The sequence below is a fragment of the Pseudophryne corroboree genome (assembly GCF_028390025.1).
Source record: "Pseudophryne corroboree isolate aPseCor3 chromosome 3 unlocalized genomic scaffold, aPseCor3.hap2 SUPER_3_unloc_72, whole genome shotgun sequence".
Lineage (NCBI taxonomy): Eukaryota > Metazoa > Chordata > Amphibia > Anura > Myobatrachidae > Pseudophryne > Pseudophryne corroboree.
The window spans coordinates 54,225-81,843 of NW_026967566.1; the positions used below are offsets into that span (position 1 = coordinate 54,225).

The window sequence follows — 27,619 nt, forward strand, 5'->3', positions numbered from 1 at the left end:
CCATCAGCCCCTATTATACTCCTGCTCTCCCCCTCACATCATGTCACTGTGTGTTACCAGCCCAGAGATCTGACCAGTCTCCTCCCCACACTCTCTGGTATATCTCATACATCAGGAGCCATCAGCCCCTATTATACTTCTGCTCTCCCACTCACATCATGTCACTGTGTGTTACCAGCCCAGAGATCTGACCAGTCTCCTCCCCACACTCTCTGGTGTATCTCATACATAAGGAGCCATCAGCCCCTATTATACTCCTGCTCTCCTTCTCACATCATGTCACTGTGTTATACCAGCCCAGAGATCTGACCAGTCTCCTCCCCACACTCAAAATTGGGCGCTAATGTTTAAATCAAATGCTAGCTGCACGTTCCTGGGGCCTGGTTCGTAAGCCACCAATTGATTATAACAAGACAAAACGAATTGGAACAGCGCTTAGCATTTAATTAAAGCTTTTTTTTTATATTATTTTACTATAAAATTGAATAAAAATAAAAATAAAAGAATTATATAATTTATACAATTACCGGCCGGATTTCTTGTTTTTAGCAATCAATACATGACACAATTAATATATATAAAATACATAACTGTTGTACACAGCGAGAAAATTCCTCCTGAAGATATATATTTTTGTGCACAACAGGATATACTCCACTAATTAAGAGAAAAACTACTTTAATGACAGTTATGACTTGGCAGGCGTCCCTGCACTTATGATTTGCCCAATACTGTCCGTTTGGTTTAAGGAAAAGGATTTGGAAAGATATTGTCCACTTTGTCCTTCCTTTAAACAGCAGAATATAAAGGCAGTCTCTGTGTAAAATGTGGGGGAGTTCAAATAACGGACTGTCCATGTATCAGCATAACGACATATCTCACAGCTATTTGTATTAAGCTGAAATTAAGATACTCTCTTCAGCTTAATACAAATAGCTGTGAGATATGTCGTTATGCTGATACATGGACAGTCCGTTATTTGAACTCCCCCACATTTTACACAGAGACTGCCTTTATATTCTGCTGTTTAAAGGAAGGACAAAGTGGACAATATCTTTCCAAACATTGTGCTGCCATCTGCATTTTCAGGACAGCCTGGAACGATTTGGTAATTAAGGAGGTAATTTACCAAATCCTTTTCCTTAAACCAAACGGACAGTATTGGGCAAATCATAAGTGCAGGGACGCCTGCCAAGTCATAACTGTCATTAAAGTAGTTTTTCTCTTAATTAGTGGAGTATATCCTGTTGTGCACAAAAATATATATCTTCAGGAGGAATTTTCTCGCTGTGTACAACAGTTATGTATTTTATATATATTAATTGTGTCATGTATTGATTGCTAAAAACAAGAAATCCGGCCGGTAATTGTATAAATTATATAATTCTTTTATTTTTATTTTTATTCAATTTTATAGTAAAATAATATAAAAAAAAGCTTTAATTAAATGCTAAGCGCTGTTTCAATTCGTTTTGTCCTCCCCACACTCTCTGGTGTATCTCATACATCAGGAGCCTTCAACCACTATTATACTCCTGCTCTCTCCTTCACATCATGTCACTGTGTTACCAGCCCAGAGATCTGACCAGTCTCCTCCCAACACTCTCTGGTCTAACCCTCCCTCCCCCACAGCCTAACCCTCCCTGGGGGATGCCTAACCCCCCCTACACGCTGCCTAACCATTCCTCCCCCACAGCCTGTTCCTATCCCTACCCAGCGGTGCTAACCCTTCTCCCTGAAGCCTAACCCTAACTCACCCTCCCCCACAACCGAACCCGCCCTCCCCCATAGCATAACCCTCCCCGGGGGGTGCCTAACCCCCCCTATCCGCAGCCTATCTCCCTCACAGCCTAACCCTCCCCTGGGGATGCCTAACACCCCCTACCTGCAGCCTAATCCTCCCTCCCCAACAGCCTGTCCCTAACCCTCCCCAGTGGTACTAACCCTTCTTCCTGCAGCCTAAACCTAGCCCTCCCTCCCCCACAACCTGTCCCTAACCCTCCCCAGTGGTGCTAAGCCTTACCCTTCTCTCTGCAGCCTAACCCTCCCTCCCCCACAGCCTAGCCCCCCCACCCTAGCAGCCTAACCCTATCCCTCTCTGGGGATGCCTAACTCTAAATCCCCACCTACCCACAGCCTAACCCTAACCATCTCACCCCTGCAGCCAAAAGCACCTCCAAGTCAGGTGACCAGAATACAGCCTGTGGCTTCAGCAGCATTGCTAGGCTGCGGCAGTAAACGCTGCCCGGAGTAAGCGTAGCCAGCGGCTTTAGGGCAGTAGGAGTGGGGTGACTTAATGGATTGGGTCTTGGTCCCAGCGGCGGCTGAGAGCTCTCAGGTAGGGTAGATAAATAGCCACTTAGTGAGGAGAGCTCCAGAAAGCACGTCTGGATGGACCACACCCCTATTATTTATTATTTTATATACTAACAGGGGTGACAGGTGTGGTACATCCCTGCAAAGGCAGATCCAATCTCTTTCTCATCAGACTCTGCTGTCTTCCCTGCACTCTCACTCAGATGTTCACTGCTGCCAGTAGCACACGTATGAGAAGCAGAAGTATGGCGGCAGCTGTATAGATTCTGATATGTAATTCTCTGTATCATACTTACCATACACACATCATCCTTATTACTATTGAGAGAATAGAGGTAAGACACTGATGATGGGGTGTAACAGTGTATTATAACCTAGCAGATGATGATGATGATTACAGGGTATTATATGGTGTATTGCATGTAAAGTACCTTGTTCCACACCTACTCTGCTGTAGCAATATACCTTATATAAGGGTGAGTAACACATGTTCAGGCTTACCAGCATATGAGCACACACATAAAGGAATACTACCTTACTAATGCTTCCAGGAGTAACGTTAGGAGACATTTCTCTGATCCATCAGCTCATATGACTGATGTTATTGTTCATCTAGAATCTCCAATTCATACGATATGTTCCCCATCCATTGTTTTATATTGGTGCTGACATAGGACTTGGCAAGTGACTACATCTCCATTTATACTTCATGGTTAGTTACCAGTACAAGAGAGAGGTATATCTAAGTCTTATTATAATATTATATTTGTTATTGTGAGTATTCTCAGGAGGGTGGACACAATGATTGAGACACAATATTATAAAGCCTTCATTAAAAGTTATGTTTTATTATACACACACATTTACAATTAAGTGTCTCAGAGAGTCGTCTTTTCCTATTGTTTACAAGATTAATATTGTTACAGAAAATGTCACATTTCCATAATGTACTTTATTACCAGCAGATGGACACACAAGCAGGAATATCTCAGAAGGACATCTAATGTTATCCCCGGATTGTGACATAAATGATAATGACAGTAGACAGGATTCTCCAGGAGATAACCCCATTACCCCAATTATACATCCAGCTCGATCAGCTGGTCCCTCTGATCCTGGGAAATGTTCTCCTGATCACTCTGATATTGGTGCATCTGTTACAGCTCTGACAGTAGATACAGTGTTTCCATGTTCTATAGATGCCAAATGTTTTACACAGAACACAAAGCTTATTACCCATCAGGCAGCTAAGGCAGGTGAGAAGCCATTTCCATGTTCTGAGTGTGGGAAATGTTTTGCACGGAAATCGCATCTTGTTATACATCAGAGAAGTCATACAGGTGAGAGGCCACTGATATGTACTGAGTGTGAGAAATGTTTTACATACAAATCAGATCTTTTTATACATCAGAGAAGTCACACAGGTGAGAATCCATTTTCTTGCTCTGAGTGCGGGAAATGTTTTACACAAAAATCACAACTTGTTACACATCAGCAAAGTCACACAGCTGAGAAGGCATTTCCATGTTCTGAGTGTGGAAAATGTTTTGCATACAAATCAGATCTTGTTAGACATCAGAGAAGTCACACAGGTGAGAGGCCATATTCTTGCTCTGAGTGTGGGAAATGTTTTTCCCAGAAATCACATCTTGTTCTACATCAGAGAAGTCACACAGATGAGAGGCCGTTTTCTTGCTCTGAGTGTGGGAAATGTTTTTCCCAGAAATCACATCTTGTTCTACATCAGAGAAGTCACACAGATGAGAGGCCGTTTTCTTGCTCTGAGTGTGGGAAATGTTTTAGATGGAAATCACAACTTGTTACACATCACAGAAGTCACACAGGTGAGAAGCCATTTTCTTGCTCTGAGTGTGGGAAACATTGTTTAAATAAATCACATCTTGTTATACATCAGAGAAGTCACATAGGTGAGAAGCCATTTTCTTGCTCTGAATGCGGGAAATGTTTTTCCCAGAAATCATATCTTGTTATACATCAGAGAAGTCACACAGGTGAGAAGCCATTTTCTTGCTCCGAGTGTGGGAAATGTTTTAGATGGAAATCACAACTTGTTACACATCACAGAAGTCACACAGGTGAGAAGCCATTTTCTTGCTCTGAGTGTGGGAAACATTGTTTAAATAAATCACATCTTGTTATACATCAGAGAAGTCACACAGGTGAGAAGCCATTTTCTTGCTCTGAATGCGGTAAATGTTTTTCCCAGAATTCACCACTTGTTACACATCAGCGAAGTCACACAGGTGAGAAGCCATTTTCTTGCTCTGAGTGCGGGAAATATTTTTCCCAGAAATCATATCTTGTTATACATCAGGGAAGTCACACAGGTGAGAAGCCATTTTCTTGCTCTGAGTGTGGGAAATGTTTTAGATGGAAATCACAACTTGTTACACATCACAGAAGTCACACAGGTGAGAAGCCATTTTCTTGCTCTGAGTGTGGGAAACATTGTTTAAATAAATCACAACTTGTTATACATCAGAGAAGTCACACAGGTGAGAAGCCATTTTCTTGCTCTGAATGCGGGAAATGTTTTTCCCAGAAATCACCACTTGTTACACATCAGCGAAGTCACACAGGTGAGAAGCCATTTTCTTGCCCTGAGTGTGGGAAACGTTTTACACGGAAATTATATCTTGTTAGACATCAGAACTCACACAAGTGAGAATATATTTCCATGTTCTGAGTGTGGGAAATGTTCTGCACACAAATCAGATCTTAGAAACCATGAGAGAAGTTGCACAGGTGAGAAGCCATTTTCTTGCTCTTAGTGCGGGAAATGTTTTACATAGAAATCACAACTTGTTACACATCACAGAAGTCACACAGGTGAGAAGCCATTTCCATACTCTGAGAAATAAATCGGCACTTGTTGCACACATTAGACATCACTCAGGTGAGGAACCATTTTAATCTTCTGGAGTATACTCCTCATTGCCATGCATTGTTCTTCAAAGTTCTTATCCTATCTCCTATGCTTTTTGCAATATACATGTTACCACTGGGTGAAATAATCAGGTGTCATGCCCTCATCTACCACTGCTATGCAGATGACCTGTCTTTTGATCCAGGTACTGAGAAACCAGTACCAATCCTAAATGGTTGTCTAGCTGAGCTCCAGGTGTGGGTGATGCCAGTTGGCTGTGACTCAGTCCTGGTGAAACAGGTCCTTATGATAGAAGCTCACCAATAAACGGCAGGGCTACAACTCAGCTTTACTACCAACCAGACGCCACATAACACCCATTCTCTGTTCCCTCCACCGGCTGCCTGTAAGATGGTGACTGTTACATAATCTTACTGACTCTCCCAGCCCTACATGACCAGGGTCCAAGGTACCAGAAGCAGCTTCTGACTCCTTACTGTCCTACTTGCTTCCATCTGCAGATGGACTGTTACCAGCAATACCAAGAAACCCCAAGCAGTGCTGAGATGTCAGAGGGGAGACAGGGTGGGTGGCACTATTGCTGTATCGGGGGCACTGTCTGGGTAATATTATCCCCAAGCAGAGCTGAGGGGGTACTCAGGGTGGCTGGCAGTAGTGGGGACTGCAGGAGACAGTGTATGTGTGAGAATCTTGTCCTCAAGCAGAGTTAAGGTGTCAGAGGGGGAGACAAGGTGGTGAAAGTAGTGGAAAGGAGACAGGGCGGATGGCAGTAGTGAGCGGAGACAGGGTGGGTGGCAGTAGTTGGGGGAGACAGGGTGGTGGCAGTAGTGGGGGGAGACAGGGTGAGTGGCAGTAGTGGAAGGAGACAGGGCGGTGACAGTAGTGGGGGAGACAGGGCAGTGGCAGTAGTGGGGGGAGAGGGTGGGTAGCAGTGTGGGGGAGGCAGGGCGAATGGCATTAGTGGAGGGAGGCAGGGCGGTGGCAGTAGTGGGTGTAGACAGGGCGGTGGCAGTAGTGTGGGGGGAGATGGTGGGTAGCAGTAGTGGGGGAGACAGAGCAGTGGCAGTAGTGGGGGAAGACAAGGCGGTGGCAGTAGTGTGGGGGAGTCAGAGCGGTAGCAGTAGTGGGGGGAGACAGGGTGGGTAGCAGTAGTGGGGGAGACAGGGCGGTGGCAGTAGTGGGGGAAGACAGGGCGGTGGCAGTAGTGGGGGGAGACAGGGTGGGTAGCAGTAGTGGGGGAAGACAGGGCGGTGGCAGTAGTGGGGAAATACAGGGTGGGTAGCAGTAGTGGGGGGAGACAGGGCGAGTGGCATTTGTGGATGAAGGCAGGGTGGTGGTAGTAGTGGGGGAAGACAAGGCGGTGGCAGTAGTGGGGGGGAGATAGGGCGGGTGGCAGTAATGGGGGAGACAGGGCAGGTGGCAGTGGTGGGGGAGACACGTGGTGGATGGCAGTAGTGGGGGGGAGACAGGATGGGTGGGAATAGGTGTTTAAACAAGATGGGTAGCAGTAGTGGGGGGAGACAGGGCAGTGGTAGTAGTGGGGGTAGGCGGGGTGGGTGGCAGTAGTGGGGGGAGACAGGGCGGGTGGCAGTAGTGGGGGTAGACAGGGCAGGTGACAGTAGTTGGAGGAGACAGGGCAGTGGCAGTAGTGGGGGGTGACTGGGCGGATGGTCGCAGTACAGTACCAGGGGCTGCTGGAGACAGTAACGAGGTGTATGGGTCCTGCACAGAACCAGTTGATAATTAGACTTGATGATTATGCTTCCTTATTTCTAATTAATCCCTTGTATGTGTTACTGTTATTTGCTGTGTCAGCCTTTATGTGTGTTCTGTGTAATAATCCTGAAAGTAGTGCTGCTACCAATCTCATATCGTTTGTAGTAACTTGGAAAAGATGAGATAGGAGGTGCACTCTGGAAGCTTATAGGGGGTTAATCTGAGATGAACGCAGATGTGACATCACGTAGCCCCTGGAAAATGGTTCCGGCCCACCCACGTTCACCCCTCAGGGATGCGACCGCAATGTGTTTGTCTGCGTGGCAGCTGCGCATGCATATTTTTCCAACACCAGCAAACTGCTGCAGGCCGCTATTGCGGTTGGGTCTGAATGACCCCCGTAGGCTGTTGTGCAGAGTAAAGTATTTCAGTTTAAAATATAGAGAAAAATCTGTGTATTAAAGATATCAAATAAAGTCGTTTAAAAACAAGATTTCCGTTGAGTCTTTTTATGTGTCTGTGTATTATATTATTATCAGATAATTGTCGCTATGGTGATGGATATAATTTCCTGTTACTGTGTCACTTGTAGTGTTACTTTTGTGTCCACATAATATCAGTGTTGCTGTGTATAAATATGCCGTCTGGTGTGTAAAGGTGGGTACACACGCTGCCATTTTGGCTATGTCCAATTTGACAGCTCATGTGAATATTGAGGTAACATTACAGGGGGGGGGTCTCTTTCTGTGTAAATAAATAGTGGCAGACATTTTATATCAGTGCATTATGTGGAGTGGGGGCAGTGGCCTGTCAGGAAGCTGCAATTACATCATGTGATTTCCTCTCATTTCCAAATTCGTGTGTATATATTTTTTTTATTTAATTATTATTTATGTCTGTTCAAAGTTTTTTTTTTTGTTTTTTTTTACCTGTAGGGGAATTAGGGTTGTTGTATTTTAAATAAACTTACCTGACCTTGGCCTGGAAATGTCCATGTATGAAGGTATGGGAGATACCTGCTGCAGTCCCTTCTACTTACATTTGGGAGGTCCAGTTGTATTGGGGGAATTAGCAGCACATATTATATGATACATTGGCTCCATAACGTCTCGCTGACCTGTGATTTAAAAAAAAAATACACTCCTATAAGCGCTCTTATTAAATAAGATGATATACTTTCCTTATCTATTGAGCAGTAATGTCCTTCATCTCCGGACTTTCCTTGTATTCACACAAAGTTTCAGAGATGGACTCCCAGTTTCATTATGTATGGAAAAATAGGATTTTAATTACCTACCGGTAAATCCTTTTCTGATAGTCTGTAGAGGATGCTGGGATCCATTTAGTACCATGGGGCATAGGCGGGTTCACTAGGAGCCACTGGCACTTTAAGAGTTTAATAGTGTGGGCTGGCCCCTCCCTCTATGCCCCTCCTACCAGACTCAGTCTAGAAACTGTGCCCGAGGAGACGGACATACTTTGAGAGAAGGAAATACACAGATAGTGGTGAGATTCACACCAGCTCACACAGAATAAAAGGAAAGCCAAACTAACCAACTTGAAAGGATTCAGCAACCAACAATACATTACCAAGTAACAAAGCAGGAATACGAAGCACTGGGCGGGCACCCAGCATCCTCTACGGACTACGAGAAAAGGATTTACCGGTAGGTAATTAAAATCCTATTTTCTGCTGCGGGTACACTGGGTTCCACAGGGAATAACATTGGGGTGTAGAGTAGGATCTTGATTCGAGGCACCAACAGGCTATAAGCTGTGACTGTTCCCAGAATGCATAGCGCCTCCTCCTCTATAACCCCGCCTCTGTGTACAGTTGCTCAGTTTTGTAGTTGGTGCCATGCAGTGCAGGCATACAACAGGGGGGCTGCTCCCTCCCTCAGAAGAGCTTTTATTAAGTGAAATTTGAAGACTTCAACGGCTGTAGCAGAACAACTGAGTGTTAGATGTCAGTTAGACATCTCCTACTGCAGCTCCATCACCTCCAGCGTCGCTGTATACTCCAGCGCCCTGGTCGCCGGGTACTTACAGCGGAGGCTCTGGTTTGCTTCAGTCACACACCCCACCGCAGCTCTCCAGGATCGCGTGACCGCACTTTGGGAGGAGGTAAGAGGGTCCCCCAGGCGGGACCCGCTGGAAACCGCAATCTGGCGCGGCCAGTGGGAAGTGGGCCACATGAGCTGGCGTGGACACTGTGGTAGTACAGGGACCCCACTAGACCACCAGGGCAGGGGCACAGGTCGGTTTTACAAAAAAACATTTGATACATGGCCTGCAGTACCCGGTGGTGAAGTCCAGCAAGGGGGATAAGGCTTTGACCTGTAGCCCCTCCCTCAGCCCAAGGGCACCATTTAGATTAAATGTTCCCACCCTGGAGCTGCATCTCTCTCTCCCTCACCCCCTGTCAGCGTCTGGGCGCCATTTCCACATGCTGAGCTGATCCTGGGACTGTTTGGGAAAATCCTCCTCTGTAAAGCCGCCTGCATGTCAGCACTGTGCATTTTACAGGACACTTACGTATTCTACATGTCTGCTGACAGTGTTAGTTAAGAAACGGTTAGTCGGGGTTATTTAGTACAAGTACCATGTGATATACATCCAGTATTTACTGTGCATTGATATATCTATTGATTGTATAGCTGTACTTAGTATTACTTTGTATTGCTAGTCCAGTGCAGTTTTATTGCATGTCATAAATTCTGCATTGTACATATGACTGTGTGTGCATATAGCTGCTGTGTGGTACCTACTCTGTGTATCTCACTCATACTGCTATCTCTATATTCTGTACCCTGAGGGGGCTAAGTGCGTCAGGGTTATTGTTTAATATAGGTGTTTCACAGAATATACTCATTGTGTGTTTTTTCTCTGTGATTTTCAGTCACCATATACCTCTTGAGTTCTCTGTTGGTGTTAATGCACTGCACAGGGGGTTCTTGTTAAGGTATTAGATTGCTGATATTGTACTAGGTTGCCCGTAAATTGAGCTTTCAGATATGTCACCTACACAGGGTGACGGAGCTGGGGCTGATCACACATTGCGTGGTGGTGATGCTGCAGACACATTGGTGGAAAATATAGCAGCAGAGGGTTCAGGTTCTACTTAGTTACAGCAATTGAACCACTCATTGACTAAACAAAAATCTACCTCTTGCCCGCCTAAGACCAAGGGGTCCTCTAAGCAGGCCATTACTTCCTCGCAATCCACCCAGGTCCCAGACACCTCGTTGGATCAGGATGGCGTGTATACTGACCCCACAGACACTGATCCAGATAATTCTGATGGGGAATCTGTCTCACAGGTGGATGCTCCTGACTTATTGGAGGCTATCAGACTAATTCTTCAAGTTACTGATGACCCAGAGCCTGACGCTGCCTCTAAGAAACCGGACAGATTTAAACGTCAGAAGGTTGTTAAACAAGTTTTACCTCATTCTGACCATTTAGTTGACATACATCAGGAATCCTGGGAAAATTTGAGTAAGCAGTTCACACCTCATAAACCTAATTTAGAGAAGTATTGTATAATTAAATTATATAGTGGAGTGGAAAACAACAGGATTAAAATGAAATATGATAATGGTATTAGTGGAAAAATGTGGAAAAATATTAACGAAAAAATATTAATGAAAAAATATGAATGCAGAATGAAAATAAAAATGTTAATAATGGGAAATAAAAATGATGAAAAATATGACAAATATATGTAATAAAAAATATCAAATATATGATAAGATGGGGTATGTGAAAAGAATTGGGAATGAGCAACAAATAATGAAATTGGAATATCTAAATATGGAAATGGATGAGGTGGAAAAGTGTTTGGATATAAAATAATAATAAGGGTCGAGATCTTATGGAATTGGAATGGTTGATGGAGGTAAAGAGAGATGAGAATAATTATATATTTATATGAGGCAATGTACGACTATTATTGATATTTGTGTGTGAAAATGAAACTCGGGGGGGGGGGGGGCAGATGTAGTGTGACTGTAGAGTGAGTGGGTGATAGAGCGATGTGTGGTGTGAAAAATCCTGTAGCAACCGTGAAGATGATAAGTGGGAAGTGTTATGGGATATTGGGAAGGGAACTCTGATTGATGTTGAATGTGTGAAGGGTGACGTGAGGAATGGGTGACAAGGAAAGGGTGGATAAAGCAGGGAAGTGAGAGGGGAAGAGAGAGAATAAATAAGAGGAGCTAGCCTGGGTGAAGGGGGAGCTGACAGTGTTGACAGTGAGGAGGGAAAATGGGGAGGGGCACAGAATTTGAGAAGGACATCTATAATGATGATTTGAGGTAAATAATATTCAAAGTGGTGTGAAAATTGGTTTATTGGTGTTGTAAATGGGAGATTGTGTCAACAACTAGTGAATTGGGCATGTGTATGAGGAGAAAAGGGGAGGAGAATGGTGAGAGACCGTGGGGCTTCCAAAGGATTGGAATGGCTTGGGGGAGAGTGGGACCTGTGGTGAATGTATCGTTTGGGCCCTAAAACGGTTCTTTACACTTTGTATTGGGATATGAAGGCATTATAAAAAGACACTGTAGCTGATATATTCATTGAGACCATTCAGGGCTAAGGTATTCAAATTTGAAAGTCCATTCGCTTTCTTTTTTGAGGAGTGTAGCCATAATGTCTCCACCTCTGATTCCCATTTTGACTTGTTCTAAACCGCATATTTTTAAATCCTGCGGGGAGCAGAAATGTTTTTGCAGAAAGTGTCTGGAGACAGTAGTCAGTTGCTTCATCCGTTGTTGGTCTCTACTGGCATTCCTGATGTTACTCATATGTTCGAGGGCCCTGTGCTTCAACATGTGTGTGGTGATTCCTATATATTTGAGATTGCATGGGCACGAGATGCAATAGACTACATTGGTATTCTTGCAGTTAAAGAAATCCTTGATTTTAATGGTGTCCCCATATCTGTCCATTGTTGTTTGCAGATTGACTATATGCTCACAGATTTTACAATTTCCACATGGATAGCTTCCTATTATGACGGGGTCTCGTGCTGGTCTTGATATAGAGTGACTTTTGAGAAAATGGTCTCTCAAATTTGGAGAGCGTCTCCAACTGAGATCTATTGTGTTGTTGAGTTTCTGTGACAAGTCATTATCAGACAGCAAAATAGACCAATGTCGTTGTAAGATGGATTTAATTTCTTTCCATTCGTCACAGAAGTCACCCACGAATTGAATTGTCGTGTTGACATTAGTGGACTTAGACTCCTGGAAAATTAATGACTCTCTTGGGGTGTGAAAGCAGATCTTTTTAGCTTTTTTAATGGACCTGGAACTGTACCCTCGTTCTTTTAATCTGTGTGCCAGTTCTTTGCTGCGGGTAGCAAATATTTAATCATTGGAACAGTTTCTTCGTAGGCGTAGGAATTCCCCTTTGGGGATGTTGGTAATTGTGTGGGGGGGGGGGAGTGGGAACTGGTTTGTTGTAATAGAGTATTGGTAGAGGTACACTTGCGGAAGATTTCAGTTGAAAGGAGGTGACGGTCGTCTCTGTAGATTCGAAGATCCAGGAAGGATATGCTGTTTGAGTTACATTCAAAGGTAAACCTGAGGTTTAAATTGTTATTATTCAGATGATTTATGAAAATACCAAGTTCCTCAGGTGTTCCACTCCAAATCAAAAGAGTGTCGTCAATATAACGAGTCCACAGAACGACATGTTTAGTATGTTCCTCCATGCTATCCGTGAATACAAACTCCCTCTCCCACCACCCCAGGAAGAGGTTCGCATATGTGGGGGCACAGGCTGCCCCCATTGCTGTACCCCTTACCTGGGTGTAGAAGAGGTTGTTAAATCAGGATTTTGGTACTTACAGATAAATCCCTTTCTCCGATTCCACAGGGGCCACTGGAGCGTAGTTACAATGGGGAAATAGTAGGCAGTAATTGGGAGCTGGCACTTTAAAACTCTCACACTGTGGCTAGCTCCTCCCCTACTATCTTCCCTTCAAGCCAGTCTACGTAAAACTGTGCCCGAGGAGAGCTGGAATAAACAAAACCTTAAGGTAGAGGAGGTAAATGACGCCCTGTAAACCAGGATAACACAACCCAAACCTGGAACAGAACCTAACAAACAACAGGCTAGCCCAAACTCAACCAGCAGTCATATGGTGATCTGCAAATTGTTAAGCAAAAAACAAGGAGGAACAGCGCTGGGCGGGCGTCCAGTGGCCCCTGTGGAATCGGAGAAAGGGATTTATTGGTAAGTACCAAAATCCTGATTTCTCCTTCATCCACTAGGGTCCACTGGAGTGTAGTTACAATGGGGACGTCCCAGAGCTCCCAAAATGGGTGGGTGAGTGCTGAGAGTCCTGTAAAATCGCTCAACCAAACTGTGATGCAGAGGCCGCAAACGTGTCAAACTAATAGAATTTGACAAAACAAATGTCACACAGATGAGAGGCCGTTTTCTTGCTCTGAGTGTGGGAAATGTTTTAGATGGAAATCACAACTTGTTACACATCACAGAAGTCACACAGGTGAGAAGCCATTTTCTTGCTCTGAGTGTGGGAAACATTGTTTAAATAAATCACATCTTGTTATACATCAGAGAAGTCACATAGGTGAGAAGCCATTTTCTTGCTCTGAATGCGGGAAATGTTTTTCCCAGAAATCATATCTTGTTATACATCAGAGAAGTCACACAGGTGAGAAGCCATTTTCTTGCTCCGAGTGTGGGAAATGTTTTAGATGGAAATCACAACTTGTTACACATCACAGAAGTCACACAGGTGAGAAGCCATTTTCTTGCTCTGAGTGTGGGAAACATTGTTTAAATAAATCACATCTTGTTATACATCAGAGAAGTCACACAGGTGAGAAGCCATTTTCTTGCTCTGAATGCGGTAAATGTTTTTCCCAGAATTCACCACTTGTTACACATCAGCGAAGTCACACAGGTGAGAAGCCATTTTCTTGCTCTGAGTGCGGGAAATATTTTTCCCAGAAATCATATCTTGTTATACATCAGGGAAGTCACACAGGTGAGAAGCCATTTTCTTGCTCTGAGTGTGGGAAATGTTTTAGATGGAAATCACAACTTGTTACACATCACAGAAGTCACACAGGTGAGAAGCCATTTTCTTGCTCTGAGTGTGGGAAACATTGTTTAAATAAATCACAACTTGTTATACATCAGAGAAGTCACACAGGTGAGAAGCCATTTTCTTGCTCTGAATGCGGGAAATGTTTTTCCCAGAAATCACCACTTGTTACACATCAGCGAAGTCACACAGGTGAGAAGCCATTTTCTTGCCCTGAGTGTGGGAAACGTTTTACACGGAAATTATATCTTGTTAGACATCAGAACTCACACAAGTGAGAATATATTTCCATGTTCTGAGTGTGGGAAATGTTCTGCACACAAATCAGATCTTAGAAACCATGAGAGAAGTTGCACAGGTGAGAAGCCATTTTCTTGCTCTTAGTGCGGGAAATGTTTTACATAGAAATCACAACTTGTTACACATCACAGAAGTCACACAGGTGAGAAGCCATTTCCATACTCTGAGAAATAAATCGGCACTTGTTGCACACATTAGACATCACTCAGGTGAGGAACCATTTTAATCTTCTGGAGTATACTCCTCATTGCCATGCATTGTTCTTCAAAGTTCTTATCCTATCTCCTATGCTTTTTGCAATATACATGTTACCACTGGGTGAAATAATCAGGTGTCATGCCCTCATCTACCACTGCTATGCAGATGACCTGTCTTTTGATCCAGGTACTGAGAAACCAGTACCAATCCTAAATGGTTGTCTAGCTGAGCTCCAGGTGTGGGTGATGCCAGTTGGCTGTGACTCAGTCCTGGTGAAACAGGTCCTTATGATAGAAGCTCACCAATAAACGGCAGGGCTACAACTCAGCTTTACTACCAACCAGACGCCACATAACACCCATTCTCTGTTCCCTCCACCGGCTGCCTGTAAGATGGTGACTGTTACATAATCTTACTGACTCTCCCAGCCCTACATGACCAGGGTCCAAGGTACCAGAAGCAGCTTCTGACTCCTTACTGTCCTACTTGCTTCCATCTGCAGATGGACTGTTACCAGCAATACCAAGAAACCCCAAGCAGTGCTGAGATGTCAGAGGGGAGACAGGGTGGGTGGCACTATTGCTGTATCGGGGGCACTGTCTGGGTAATATTATCCCCAAGCAGAGCTGAGGGGGTACTCAGGGTGGCTGGCAGTAGTGGGGACTGCAGGAGGCAGTGTATGTGTGAGAATCTTGTCCTCAAGCAGAGTTAAGGTGTCAGAGGGGGAGACAAGGTGGTGAAAGTAGTGGAAAGGAGACAGGGCGGATGGCAGTAGTGAGCGGAGACAGGGTGGGTGGCAGTAGTTGGGGGAGACAGGGTGGTGGCAGTAGTGGGGGGAGACAGGGTGAGTGGCAGTAGTGGAAGGAGACAGGGCGGTGACAGTAGTGGGGGAGACAGGGCAGTGGCAGTAGTGGGGGGAGAGGGTGGGTAGCAGTGTGGGGGAGGCAGGGCGAATGGCATTAGTGGAGGGAGGCAGGGCGGTGGCAGTAGTGGGTGTAGACAGGGCGGTGGCAGTAGTGTGGGGGGAGATGGTGGGTAGCAGTAGTGGGGGAGACAGAGCAGTGGCAGTAGTGGGGGAAGACAAGGCGGTGGCAGTAGTGTGGGGGAGTCAGAGCGGTAGCAGTAGTGGGGGGAGACAGGGTGGGTAGCAGTAGTGGGGGAGACAGGGCGGTGGCAGTAGTGGGGGAAGACAGGGCGGTGGCAGTAGTGGGGGGAGACAGGGTGGGTAGCAGTAGTGGGGGAAGACAGGGCGGTGGCAGTAGTGGGGAAATACAGGGTGGGTAGCAGTAGTGGGGGGAGACAGGGCGAGTGGCATTTGTGGAGGAAGGCAGGGTGGTGGTAGTAGTGGGGGAAGACAAGGCGGTGGCAGTAGTGGGGGGGAGATAGGGCGGGTGGCAGTAATGGGGGAGACAGGGCAGGTGGCAGTGGTGGGGGAGACACGTGGTGGATGGCAGTAGTGGGGGGGAGACAGGATGGGTGGGAATAGGTGTTTAAACAAGATGGGTAGCAGTAGTGGGGGGAGACAGGGCAGTGGTAGTAGTGGGGGTAGGCGGGGTGGGTGGCAGTAGTGGGGGGAGACAGGGCGGGTGGCAGTAGTGGGGGTAGACAGGGCAGGTGACAGTAGTTGGAGGAGACAGGGCAGTGGCAGTAGTGGGGGGTGACTGGGCGGATGGTCGCAGTACAGTACCAGGGGCTGCTGGAGACAGTAACGAGGTGTATGGGTCCTGCACAGAACCAGTTGATAATTAGACTTGATGATTATGCTTCCTTATTTCTAATTAATCCCTTGTATGTGTTACTGTTATTTGCTGTGTCAGCCTTTATGTGTGTTCTGTGTAATAATCCTGAAAGTAGTGCTGCTACCAATCTCATATCGTTTGTAGTAACTTGGAAAAGATGAGATAGGAGGTGCACTCTGGAAGCTTATAGGGGGTTAATCTGAGATGAACGCAGATGTGACATCACGTAGCCCCTGGAAAATGGTTCCGGCCCACCCACGTTCACCCCTCAGGGATGCGACCGCAATGTGTTTGTCTGCGTGGCAGCTGCGCATGCATATTTTTCCAACACCAGCAAACTGCTGCAGGCCGCTATTGCGGTTGGGTCTGAATGACCCCCGTAGGCTGTTGTGCAGAGTAAAGTATTTCAGTTTAAAATATAGAGAAAAATCTGTGTATTAAAGATATCAAATAAAGTCGTGTAAAAACAAGATTTCCGTTGAGTCTTTTTATGTGTCTGTGTATTATATTATTATCAGATAATTGTCGCTATGGTGATGGATATAATTTCCTGTTACTGTGTCACTTGTAGTGTTACTTTTGTGTCCACATAATATCAGTGTTGCTGTGTATAAATATGCCGTCTGGTGTGTAAAGGTGGGTACACACGCTGCCATTTTGGCTATGTCCAATTTGACAGCTCATGTGAATATTGAGGTAACATTACAGGGGGGGTTCTCTTTCTGTGTAAATAAATAGTGGCAGACATTTTATGTCAGTGCATTATGTGGAGTGGGGGCAGTGGCCTGTCAGGAAGCTGCAATTACATCATGTGATTTCCTCTCATTTCCAAATTCGTGTGTATATATTTTTTTTATTTAATTATTATTTATGTCTGTTCAAAGTTTTTTTGTTTTTTTTTTGTTTTTTTTACCTGTAGGGGAATTAGGGTTGTTGTATTTTAAATAAACTTACCTGACCTTGGCCTGGAAATGTCCATGTATGAAGGTATGGGAGATACCTGCTGCAGTCCCTTCTGCTTACATTTGGGAGGTCCAGTTGTATTGGGGGAATTAGCAGCACATATTATATGATACATTGGCTCCATAACGTCTCGCTGACCTGTGATTTAAAAAAAAAATACACTCCTATAAGCGCTCTTATTAAATAAGATGATATACTTTCCTTATCTATTGAGCAGTAATGTCCTTCATCTCCGGACTTTCCTTGTATTCACACAAAGTTTCAGAGATGGACTCCCAGTTTCATTATGTATGGAAAAATAGGATTTTAATTACCTACCGGTAAATCCTTTTCTGATAGTCTGTAGAGGATGCTGGGATCCATTTAGTACCATGGGGCATAGGCGGGTTCACTAGGAGCCACTGGCACTTTAAGAGTTTAATAGTGTGGGCTGGCCCCTCCCTCTATGCCCCTCCTACCAGACTCAGTCTAGAAACTGTGCCCGAGGAGACGGACATACTTTGAGAGAAGGAAATACACAGATAGTGGTGAGATTCACACCAGCTCACACAGAATAAAAGGAAAGCCAAACTAACCAACTTGAAAGGATTCAGCAACCAACAATACATTACCAAGTAACAAAGCAGGAATACGAAGCACTGGGCGGGCACCCAGCATCCTCTACGGACTACGAGAAAAGGATTTACCGGTAGGTAATTAAAATCCTATTTTCTGCTGCGGGTACACTGGGTTCCACAGGGAATAACATTGGGGTGTAGAGTAGGATCTTGATTCGAGGCACCAACAGGCTATAAGCTGTGACTGTTCCCAGAATGCATAGCGCCTCCTCCTCTATAACCCCGCCTCTGTGTACAGTTGCTCAGTTTTGTAGTTGGTGCCATGCAGTGCAGGCATACAACAGGGGGGCTGCTCCCTCCCTCAGAAGAGCTTTTATTAAGTGAAATTTGAAGACTTCAACGGCTGTAGCAGAACAACTGAGTGTTAGATGTCAGTTAGACATCTCCTACTGCAGCTCCATCACCTCCAGCGTCGCTGTATACTCCAGCGCCCTGGTCGCCGGGTACTTACAGCGGAGGCTCTGGTTTGCTTCAGTCACACACCCCACCGCAGCTCTCCAGGATCGCGTGACCGCACTTTGGGAGGAGGTAAGAGGGTCCCCCAGGCGGGACCCGCTGGAAACCGCAATCTGGCGCGGCCAGTGGGAAGTGGGCCACATGAGCTGGCGTGGACACTGTGGTAGTACCCCACTAGACCACCAGGGCAGGGGCACAGGTCGGTTTTACAAAAAAACATTTGATACATGGCCTGCAGTACCCGGTGGTGAAGTCCAGCAAGGGGGATAAGGCTTTGACCTGTAGCCCCTCCCTCAGCCCAAGGGCACCATTTAGATTAAATGTTCCCACCCTGGAGCTGCATCTCTCTCTCCCTCACCCCCTGTCAGCGTCTGGGCGCCATTTCCACATGCTGTGCTGATCCTGGGACTGTTTGGGAAAATCCTCCTCTGTAAAGCCGCCTGCATGTCAGCACTGTGCATTTTACAGGACACTTACGTATTCTACATGTCTGCTGACAGTGTTAGTTAAGAAACGGTTAGTCGGGGTTATTTAGTACAAGTACCATGTGATATACATCCAGTATTTACTGTGCATTGATATATCTATTGATTGTATAGCTGTACTTAGTATTACTTTGTATTGCTAGTCCAGTGCAGTTTTATTGCATGTCATAAATTCTGCATTGTACATATGACTGTGTGTGCATATAGCTGCTGTGTGGTACCTACTCTGTGTATCTCACTCATACTGCTATCTCTATATTCTGTACCCTGAGGGGGCTAAGTGCGTCAGGGTTATTGTTTAATATAGGTGTTTCACAGAATATACTCATTGTGTGTTTTTTCTCTGTGATTTTCAGTCACCATATACCTCTTGAGTTCTCTGTTGGTGTTAATGCACTGCACAGGGGGTTCTTGTTAAGGTATTAGATTGCTGATATTGTACTAGGTTGCCCGTAAATTGAGCTTTCAGATATGTCACCTACACAGGGTGACGGAGCTGGGGCTGATCACACATTGCGTGGTGGTGATGCTGCAGACACATTGGTGGAAAATATAGCAGCAGAGGGTTCAGGTTCTACTTAGTTACAGCAATTGAACCACTCATTGACTAAACAAAAATCTACCTCTTGCCCGCCTAAGACCAAGGGGTCCTCTAAGCAGGCCATTACTTCCTCGCAATCCACCCAGGTCCCAGACACCTCGTTGGATCAGGATGGCGTGTATACTGACCCCACAGACACTGATCCAGATAATTCTGATGGGGAATCTGTCTCACAGGTGGATGCTCCTGACTTATTGGAGGCTATCAGACTAATTCTTCAAGTTACTGATGACCCAGAGCCTGACGCTGCCTCTAAGAAACCGGACAGATTTAAACGTCAGAAGGTTGTTAAACAAGTTTTACCTCATTCTGACCATTTAGTTGACATACATCAGGAATCCTGGGAAAATTTGAGTAAGCAGTTCACACCTCATAAACCTAATTTAGAGAAGTATTGTATAATTAAATTATATAGTGGAGTGGAAAACAACAGGATTAAAATGAAATATGATAATGGTATTAGTGGAAAAATGTGGAAAAATATTAACGAAAAAATATTAATGAAAAAATATGAATGCAGAATGAAAATAAAAATGTTAATAATGGGAAATAAAAATGATGAAAAATATGACAAATATATGTAATAAAAAATATCAAATATATGATAAGATGGGGTATGTGAAAAGAATTGGGAATGAGCAACAAATAATGAAATTGGAATATCTAAATATGGAAATGGATGAGGTGGAAAAGTGTTTGGATATAAAATAATAATAAGGGTCGAGATCTTATGGAATTGGAATGGTTGATGGAGGTAAAGAGAGATGAGAATAATTATATATTTATATGAGGCAATGTACGACTATTATTGATATTTGTGTGTGAAAATGAAACTCGGGGGGGGGGGGCAGATGTAGTGTGACTGTAGAGTGAGTGGGTGATAGAGCGATGTGTGGTGTGAAAAATCCTGTAGCAACCGTGAAGATGATAAGTGGGAAGTGTTATGGGATATTGGGAAGGGAACTCTGATTGATGTTGAATGTGTGAAGGGTGACGTGAGGAATGGGTGACAAGGAAAGGGTGGATAAAGCAGGGAAGTGAGAGGGGAAGAGAGAATAAATAAGAGGAGCTAGCCTGGGTGAAGGGGGAGCTGACAGTGTTGACAGTGAGGAGGGAAAATGGGGAGGGGCACAGAATTTGAGAAGGACATCTATAATGATGATTTGAGGTAAATAATATTCAAAGTGGTGTGAAAATTGGTTTATTGGTGTTGTAAATGGGAGATTGTGTCAACAACTAGTGAATTGGGCATGTGTATGAGGAGAAAAGGGGAGGGGAGGAGAATGGTGAGAGACCGTGGGGCTTCCAAAGGATTGGAATGGCTTGGGGGAGAGTGGGACCTGTGGTGAATGTATCGTTTGGGCCCTAAAATGGTTCTTTACACTTTGTATTGGGATATGAAGGCATTATAAAAAGACACTGTAGCTGATATATTCATTGAGACCATTCAGGGCTAAGGTATTCAAATTTGAAAGTCCATTCGCTTTCTTTTTTGAGGAGTGTAGCCATAATGTCTCCACCTCTGATTCCCATTTTGACTTGTTCTAAACCGCATATTTTTAAATCCTGCGGGGAGCAGAAATGTTTTTGCAGAAAGTGTCTGGAGACAGTAGTCAGTTGCTTCATCCGTTGTTGGTCTCTACTGGCATTCCTGATGTTACTCATATGTTCGAGGGCCCTGTGCTTCAACATGTGTGTGGTGATTCCTATATATTTGAGATTGCATGGGCACGAGATGCAATAGACTACATTGGTATTCTTGCAGTTAAAGAAATCCTTGATTTTAATGGTGTCCCCATATCTGTCCATTGTTGTTTGCAGATTGACTATATGCTCACAGATTTTACAATTTCCACATGGATAGCTTCCTATTATGACGGGGTCTCGTGCTGGTCTTGATATAGAGTGACTTTTGAGAAAATGGTCTCTCAAATTTGGAGAGCGTCTCCAACTGAGATCTATTGTGTTGTTGAGTTTCTGTGACAAGTCATTATCAGACAGCAAAATAGACCAATGTCGTTGTAAGATGGATTTAATTTCTTTCCATTCGTCACAGAAGTCACCCACGAATTGAATTGTCGTGTTGACATTAGTGGACTTAGACTCCTGGAAAATTAATGACTATCTTGGGGTGTGAAAGCAGATCTTTTTAGCTTTTTTAATGGACCTGGAACTGTACCCTCGTTCTTTTAATCTGTGTGCCAGTTCTTTGCTGCGGGTAGCAAATATTTAATCATTGGAACAGTTTCTTCGTAGGCGTAGGAATTCCCCTTTGGGGATGTTGGTAATTGTGTGGGGGGGGGGGAGTGGGAACTGGTTTGTTGTAATAGAGTATTGGTAGAGGTACACTTGCGGAAGATTTCAGTTGAAAGGAGGTGACGGTCGTCTCTGTAGATTCGAAGATCCAGGAAGGATATGCTGTTTGAGTTACATTCAAAGGTAAACCTGAGGTTTAAATTGTTATTATTCAGATGATTTATGAAAATACCAAGTTCCTCAGGTGTTCCACTCCAAATCAAAAGAGTGTCGTCAATATAACGAGTCCACAGAACGACATGTTTAGTATGTTCCTCCATGCTATCCGTGAATACAAACTCCCTCTCCCACCACCCCAGGAAGAGGTTCGCATATGTGGGGGCACAGGCTGCCCCCATTGCTGTACCCCTTACCTGGGTGTAGAAGAGGTTGTTAAATCAGGATTTTGGTACTTACAGATAAATCCCTTTCTCCGATTCCACAGGGGCCACTGGAGCGTAGTTACAATGGGGAAATAGTAGGCAGTAATTGGGAGCTGGCACTTTAAAACTCTCACACTGTGGCTAGCTCCTCCCCTACTATCTTCCCTTCAAGCCAGTCTACGTAAAACTGTGCCCGAGGAGAGCTGGAATAAACAAAACCTTAAGGTAGAGGAGGTAAATGACGCCCTGTAAACCAGGATAACACAACCCAAACCTGGAACAGAACCTAACAAACAACAGGCTAGCCCAAACTCAACCAGCAGTCATATGGTGATCTGCAAATTGTTAAGCAAAAAACAAGGAGGAACAGCGCTGGGCGGGCGTCCAGTGGCCCCTGTGGAATCGGAGAAAGGGATTTATTGGTAAGTACCAAAATCCTGATTTCTCCTTCATCCACTAGGGGCCACTGGAGTGTAGTTACAATGGGGACGTCCCAGAGCTCCCAAAATGGGTGGGTGAGTGCTGAGAGTCCTGTAAAATCGCTCAACCAAACTGTGATGCAGAGGCCGCAAACGTGTCAAACTAATAGAATTTGACAAAACAAATGTCACACAGATGAGAGGCCGTTTTCTTGCTCTGAGTGTGGGAAATGTTTTAGATGGAAATCACAACTTGTTACACATCACAGAAGTCACACAGGTGAGAAGCCATTTTCTTGCTCTGAGTGTGGGAAACATTGTTTAAATAAATCACATCTTGTTATACATCAGAGAAGTCACATAGGTGAGAAGCCATTTTCTTGCTCTGAATGCGGGAAATGTTTTTCCCAGAAATCATATCTTGTTATACATCAGAGAAGTCACACAGGTGAGAAGCCATTTTCTTGCTCCGAGTGTGGGAAATGTTTTAGATGGAAATCACAACTTGTTACACATCACAGAAGTCACACAGGTGAGAAGCCATTTTCTTGCTCTGAGTGTGGGAAACATTGTTTAAATAAATCACATCTTGTTATACATCAGAGAAGTCACACAGGTGAGAAGCCATTTTCTTGCTCTGAATGCGGTAAATGTTTTTCCCAGAATTCACCACTTGTTACACATCAGCGAAGTCACACAGGTGAGAAGCCATTTTCTTGCTCTGAGTGCGGGAAATATTTTTCCCAGAAATCATATCTTGTTATACATCAGGGAAGTCACACAGGTGAGAAGCCATTTTCTTGCTCTGAGTGTGGGAAATGTTTTAGATGGAAATCACAACTTGTTACACATCACAGAAGTCACACAGGTGAGAAGCCATTTTCTTGCTCTGAGTGTGGGAAACATTGTTTAAATAAATCACAACTTGTTATACATCAGAGAAGTCACACAGGTGAGAAGCCATTTTCTTGCTCTGAATGCGGGAAATGTTTTTCCCAGAAATCACCACTTGTTACACATCAGCGAAGTCACACAGGTGAGAAGCCATTTTCTTGCCCTGAGTGTGGGAAACGTTTTACACGGAAATTATATCTTGTTAGACATCAGAACTCACACAAGTGAGAATATATTTCCATGTTCTGAGTGTGGGAAATGTTCTGCACACAAATCAGATCTTAGAAACCATGAGAGAAGTTGCACAGGTGAGAAGCCATTTTCTTGCTCTTAGTGCGGGAAATGTTTTACATAGAAATCACAACTTGTTACACATCACAGAAGTCACACAGGTGAGAAGCCATTTCCATACTCTGAGAAATAAATCGGCACTTGTTGCACACATTAGACATCACTCAGGTGAGGAACCATTTTAATCTTCTGGAGTATACTCCTCATTGCCATGCATTGTTCTTCAAAGTTCTTATCCTATCTCCTATGCTTTTTGCAATATACATGTTACCACTGGGTGAAATAATCAGGTGTCATGCCCTCATCTACCACTGCTATGCAGATGACCTGTCTTTTGATCCAGGTACTGAGAAACCAGTACCAATCCTAAATGGTTGTCTAGCTGAGCTCCAGGTGTGGGTGATGCCAGTTGGCTGTGACTCAGTCCTGGTGAAACAGGTCCTTATGATAGAAGCTCACCAATAAACGGCAGGGCTACAACTCAGCTTTACTACCAACCAGACGCCACATAACACCCATTCTCTGTTCCCTCCACCGGCTGCCTGTAAGATGGTGACTGTTACATAATCTTACTGACTCTCCCAGCCCTACATGACCAGGGTCCAAGGTACCAGAAGCAGCTTCTGACTCCTTACTGTCCTACTTGCTTCCATCTGCAGATGGACTGTTACCAGCAATACCAAGAAACCCCAAGCAGTGCTGAGATGTCAGAGGGGAGACAGGGTGGGTGGCACTATTGCTGTATCGGGGGCACTGTCTGGGTAATATTATCCCCAAGCAGAGCTGAGGGGGTACTCAGGGTGGCTGGCAGTAGTGGGGACTGCAGGAGGCAGTGTATGTGTGAGAATCTTGTCCTCAAGCAGAGTTAAGGTGTCAGAGGGGGAGACAAGGTGGTGAAAGTAGTGGAAAGGAGACAGGGCGGATGGCAGTAGTGAGCGGAGACAGGGTGGGTGGCAGTAGTTGGGGGAGACAGGGTGGTGGCAGTAGTGGGGGGAGACAGGGTGAGTGGCAGTAGTGGAAGGAGACAGGGCGGTGACAGTAGTGGGGGAGACAGGGCAGTGGCAGTAGTGGGGGGAGAGGGTGGGTAGCAGTGTGGGGGAGGCAGGGCGAATGGCATTAGTGGAGGGAGGCAGGGCGGTGGCAGTAGTGGGTGTAGACAGGGCGGTGGCAGTAGTGTGGGGGGAGATGGTGGGTAGCAGTAGTGGGGGAGACAGAGCAGTGGCAGTAGTGGGGGAAGACAAGGCGGTGGCAGTAGTGTGGGGGAGTCAGAGCGGTAGCAGTAGTGGGGGGAGACAGGGTGGGTAGCAGTAGTGGGGGAGACAGGGCGGTGGCAGTAGTGGGGGAAGACAGGGCGGTGGCAGTAGTGGGGGGAGACAGGGTGGGTAGCAGTAGTGGGGGAAGACAGGGCGGTGGCAGTAGTGGGGAAATACAGGGTGGGTAGCAGTAGTGGGGAGAGACAGGGCGAGTGGCATTTGTGGAGGAAGGCAGGGTGGTGGTAGTAGTGGGGGAAGACAAGGCGGTGGCAGTAGTGGGGGGGAGATAGGGCGGGTGGCAGTAATGGGGGAGACAGGGCAGGTGGCAGTGGTGGGGGAGACACGTGGTGGATGGCAGTAGTGGGGGGGAGACAGGATGGGTGGGAATAGGTGTTTAAACAAGATGGGTAGCAGTAGTGGGGGGAGACAGGGCAGTGGTAGTAGTGGGGGTAGGCGGGGTGGGTGGCAGTAGTGGGGGGAGACAGGGCGGGTGGCAGTAGTGGGGGTAGACAGGGCAGGTGACAGTAGTTGGAGGAGACAGGGCAGTGGCAGTAGTGGGGGGTGACTGGGCGGATGGTCGCAGTACAGTACCAGGGGCTGCTGGAGACAGTAACGAGGTGTATGGGTCCTGCACAGAACCAGTTGATAATTAGACTTGATGATTATGCTTCCTTATTTCTAATTAATCCCTTGTATGTGTTACTGTTATTTGCTGTGTCAGCCTTTATGTGTGTTCTGTGTAATAATCCTGAAAGTAGTGCTGCTACCAATCTCATATCGTTTGTAGTAACTTGGAAAAGATGAGATAGGAGGTGCACTCTGGAAGCTTATAGGGGGTTAATCTGAGATGAACGCAGATGTGACATCACGTAGCCCCTGGAAAATGGTTCCGGCCCACCCACGTTCACCCCTCAGGGATGCGACCGCAATGTGTTTGTCTGCGTGGCAGCTGCGCATGCATATTTTTCCAACACCAGCAAACTGCTGCAGGCCGCTATTGCGGTTGGGTCTGAATGACCCCCGTAGGCTGTGGTGCAGAGTAAAGTATTTCAGTTTAAAATATAGAGAAAAATCTGTGTATTAAAGATATCAAATAAAGTCGTGTAAAAACAAGATTTCCGTTGAGTCTTTTTATGTGTCTGTGTATTATATTATTATCAGATAATTGTCGCTATGGTGATGGATATAATTTCCTGTTACTGTGTCACTTGTAGTGTTACTTTTGTGTCCACATAATATCAGTGTTGCTGTGTATAAATATGCCGTCTGGTGTGTAAAGGTGGGTACACACGCTGCCATTTTGGCTATGTCCAATTTGACAGCTCATGTGAATATTGAGGTAACATTACAGGGGGGGTTCTCTTTCTGTGTAAATAAATAGTGGCAGACATTTTATGTCAGTGCATTATGTGGAGTGGGGGCAGTGGCCTGTCAGGAAGCTGCAATTACATCATGTGATTTCCTCTCATTTCCAAATTCGTGTGTATATATTTTTTTTATTTAATTATTATTTATGTCTGTTCAAAGTTTTTTTTTTTTTTTTTTGTTTTTTTTTACCTGTAGGGGAATTAGGGTTGTTGTATTTTAAATAAACTTACCTGACCTTGGCCTGGAAATGTCCATGTATGAAGGTATGGGAGATACCTGCTGCAGTCCCTTCTACTTACATTTGGGAGGTCCAGTTGTATTGGGGGAATTAGCAGCACATATTATATGATACATTGGCTCCATAACGTCTCGCTGACCTGTGATTTAAAAAAAAAATACACTCCTATAAGCGCTCTTATTAAATAAGATGATATACTTTCCTTATCTATTGAGCAGTAATGTCCTTCATCTCCGGACTTTCCTTGTATTCACACAAAGTTTCAGAGATGGACTCCCAGTTTCATTATGTATGGAAAAATAGGATTTTAATTACCTACCGGTAAATCCTTTTCTGATAGTCTGTAGAGGATGCTGGGATCCATTTAGTACCATGGGGCATAGGCGGGTTCACTAGGAGCCACTGGCACTTTAAGAGTTTAATAGTGTGGGCTGGCCCCTCCCTCTATGCCCCTCCTACCAGACTCAGTCTAGAAACTGTGCCCGAGGAGACGGACATACTTTGAGAGAAGGAAATACACAGATAGTGGTGAGATTCACACCAGCTCACACAGAATAAAAGGAAAGCCAAACTAACCAACTTGAAAGGATTCAGCAACCAACAATACATTACCAAGTAACAAAGCAGGAATACGAAGCACTGGGCGGGCACCCAGCATCCTCTACGGACTACGAGAAAAGGATTTACCGGTAGGTAATTAAAATCCTATTTTCTGCTGCGGGTACACTGGGTTCCACAGGGAATAACATTGGGGTGTAGAGTAGGATCTTGATTCGAGGCACCAACAGGCTATAAGCTGTGACTGTTCCCAGAATGCATAGCGCCTCCTCCTCTATAACCCCGCCTCTGTGTACAGTTGCTCAGTTTTGTAGTTGGTGCCATGCAGTGCAGGCATACAACAGGGGGGCTGCTCCCTCCCTCAGAAGAGCTTTTATTAAGTGAAATTTGAAGACTTCAACGGCTGTAGCAGAACAACTGAGTGTTAGATGTCAGTTAGACATCTCCTACTGCAGCTCCATCACCTCCAGCGTCGCTGTATACTCCAGCGCCCTGGTCGCCGGGTACTTACAGCGGAGGCTCTGGTTTGCTTCAGTC

At 45.1% G+C, this 27,619-nt stretch overlaps 1 protein-coding gene across 1 annotated transcript; it reads left to right on the plus strand.

Moving 5' to 3' along the window:
• Positions 1–3,718: 3,718 nt before the first annotated feature.
• On the plus strand, positions 3,719–15,411 carry LOC134984678 (zinc finger protein 268-like; the record flags this gene model as incomplete). The annotated part of the gene is made up of 2 exons (XM_063950201.1): positions 3,719–4,916; positions 13,545–15,411. Coding segments are annotated over 2 exons (1,956 nt in total), but the record flags the coding sequence as incomplete, so codon positions are not given.
• Between the last annotated feature and the right edge of the window lie 12,208 nt (positions 15,412–27,619).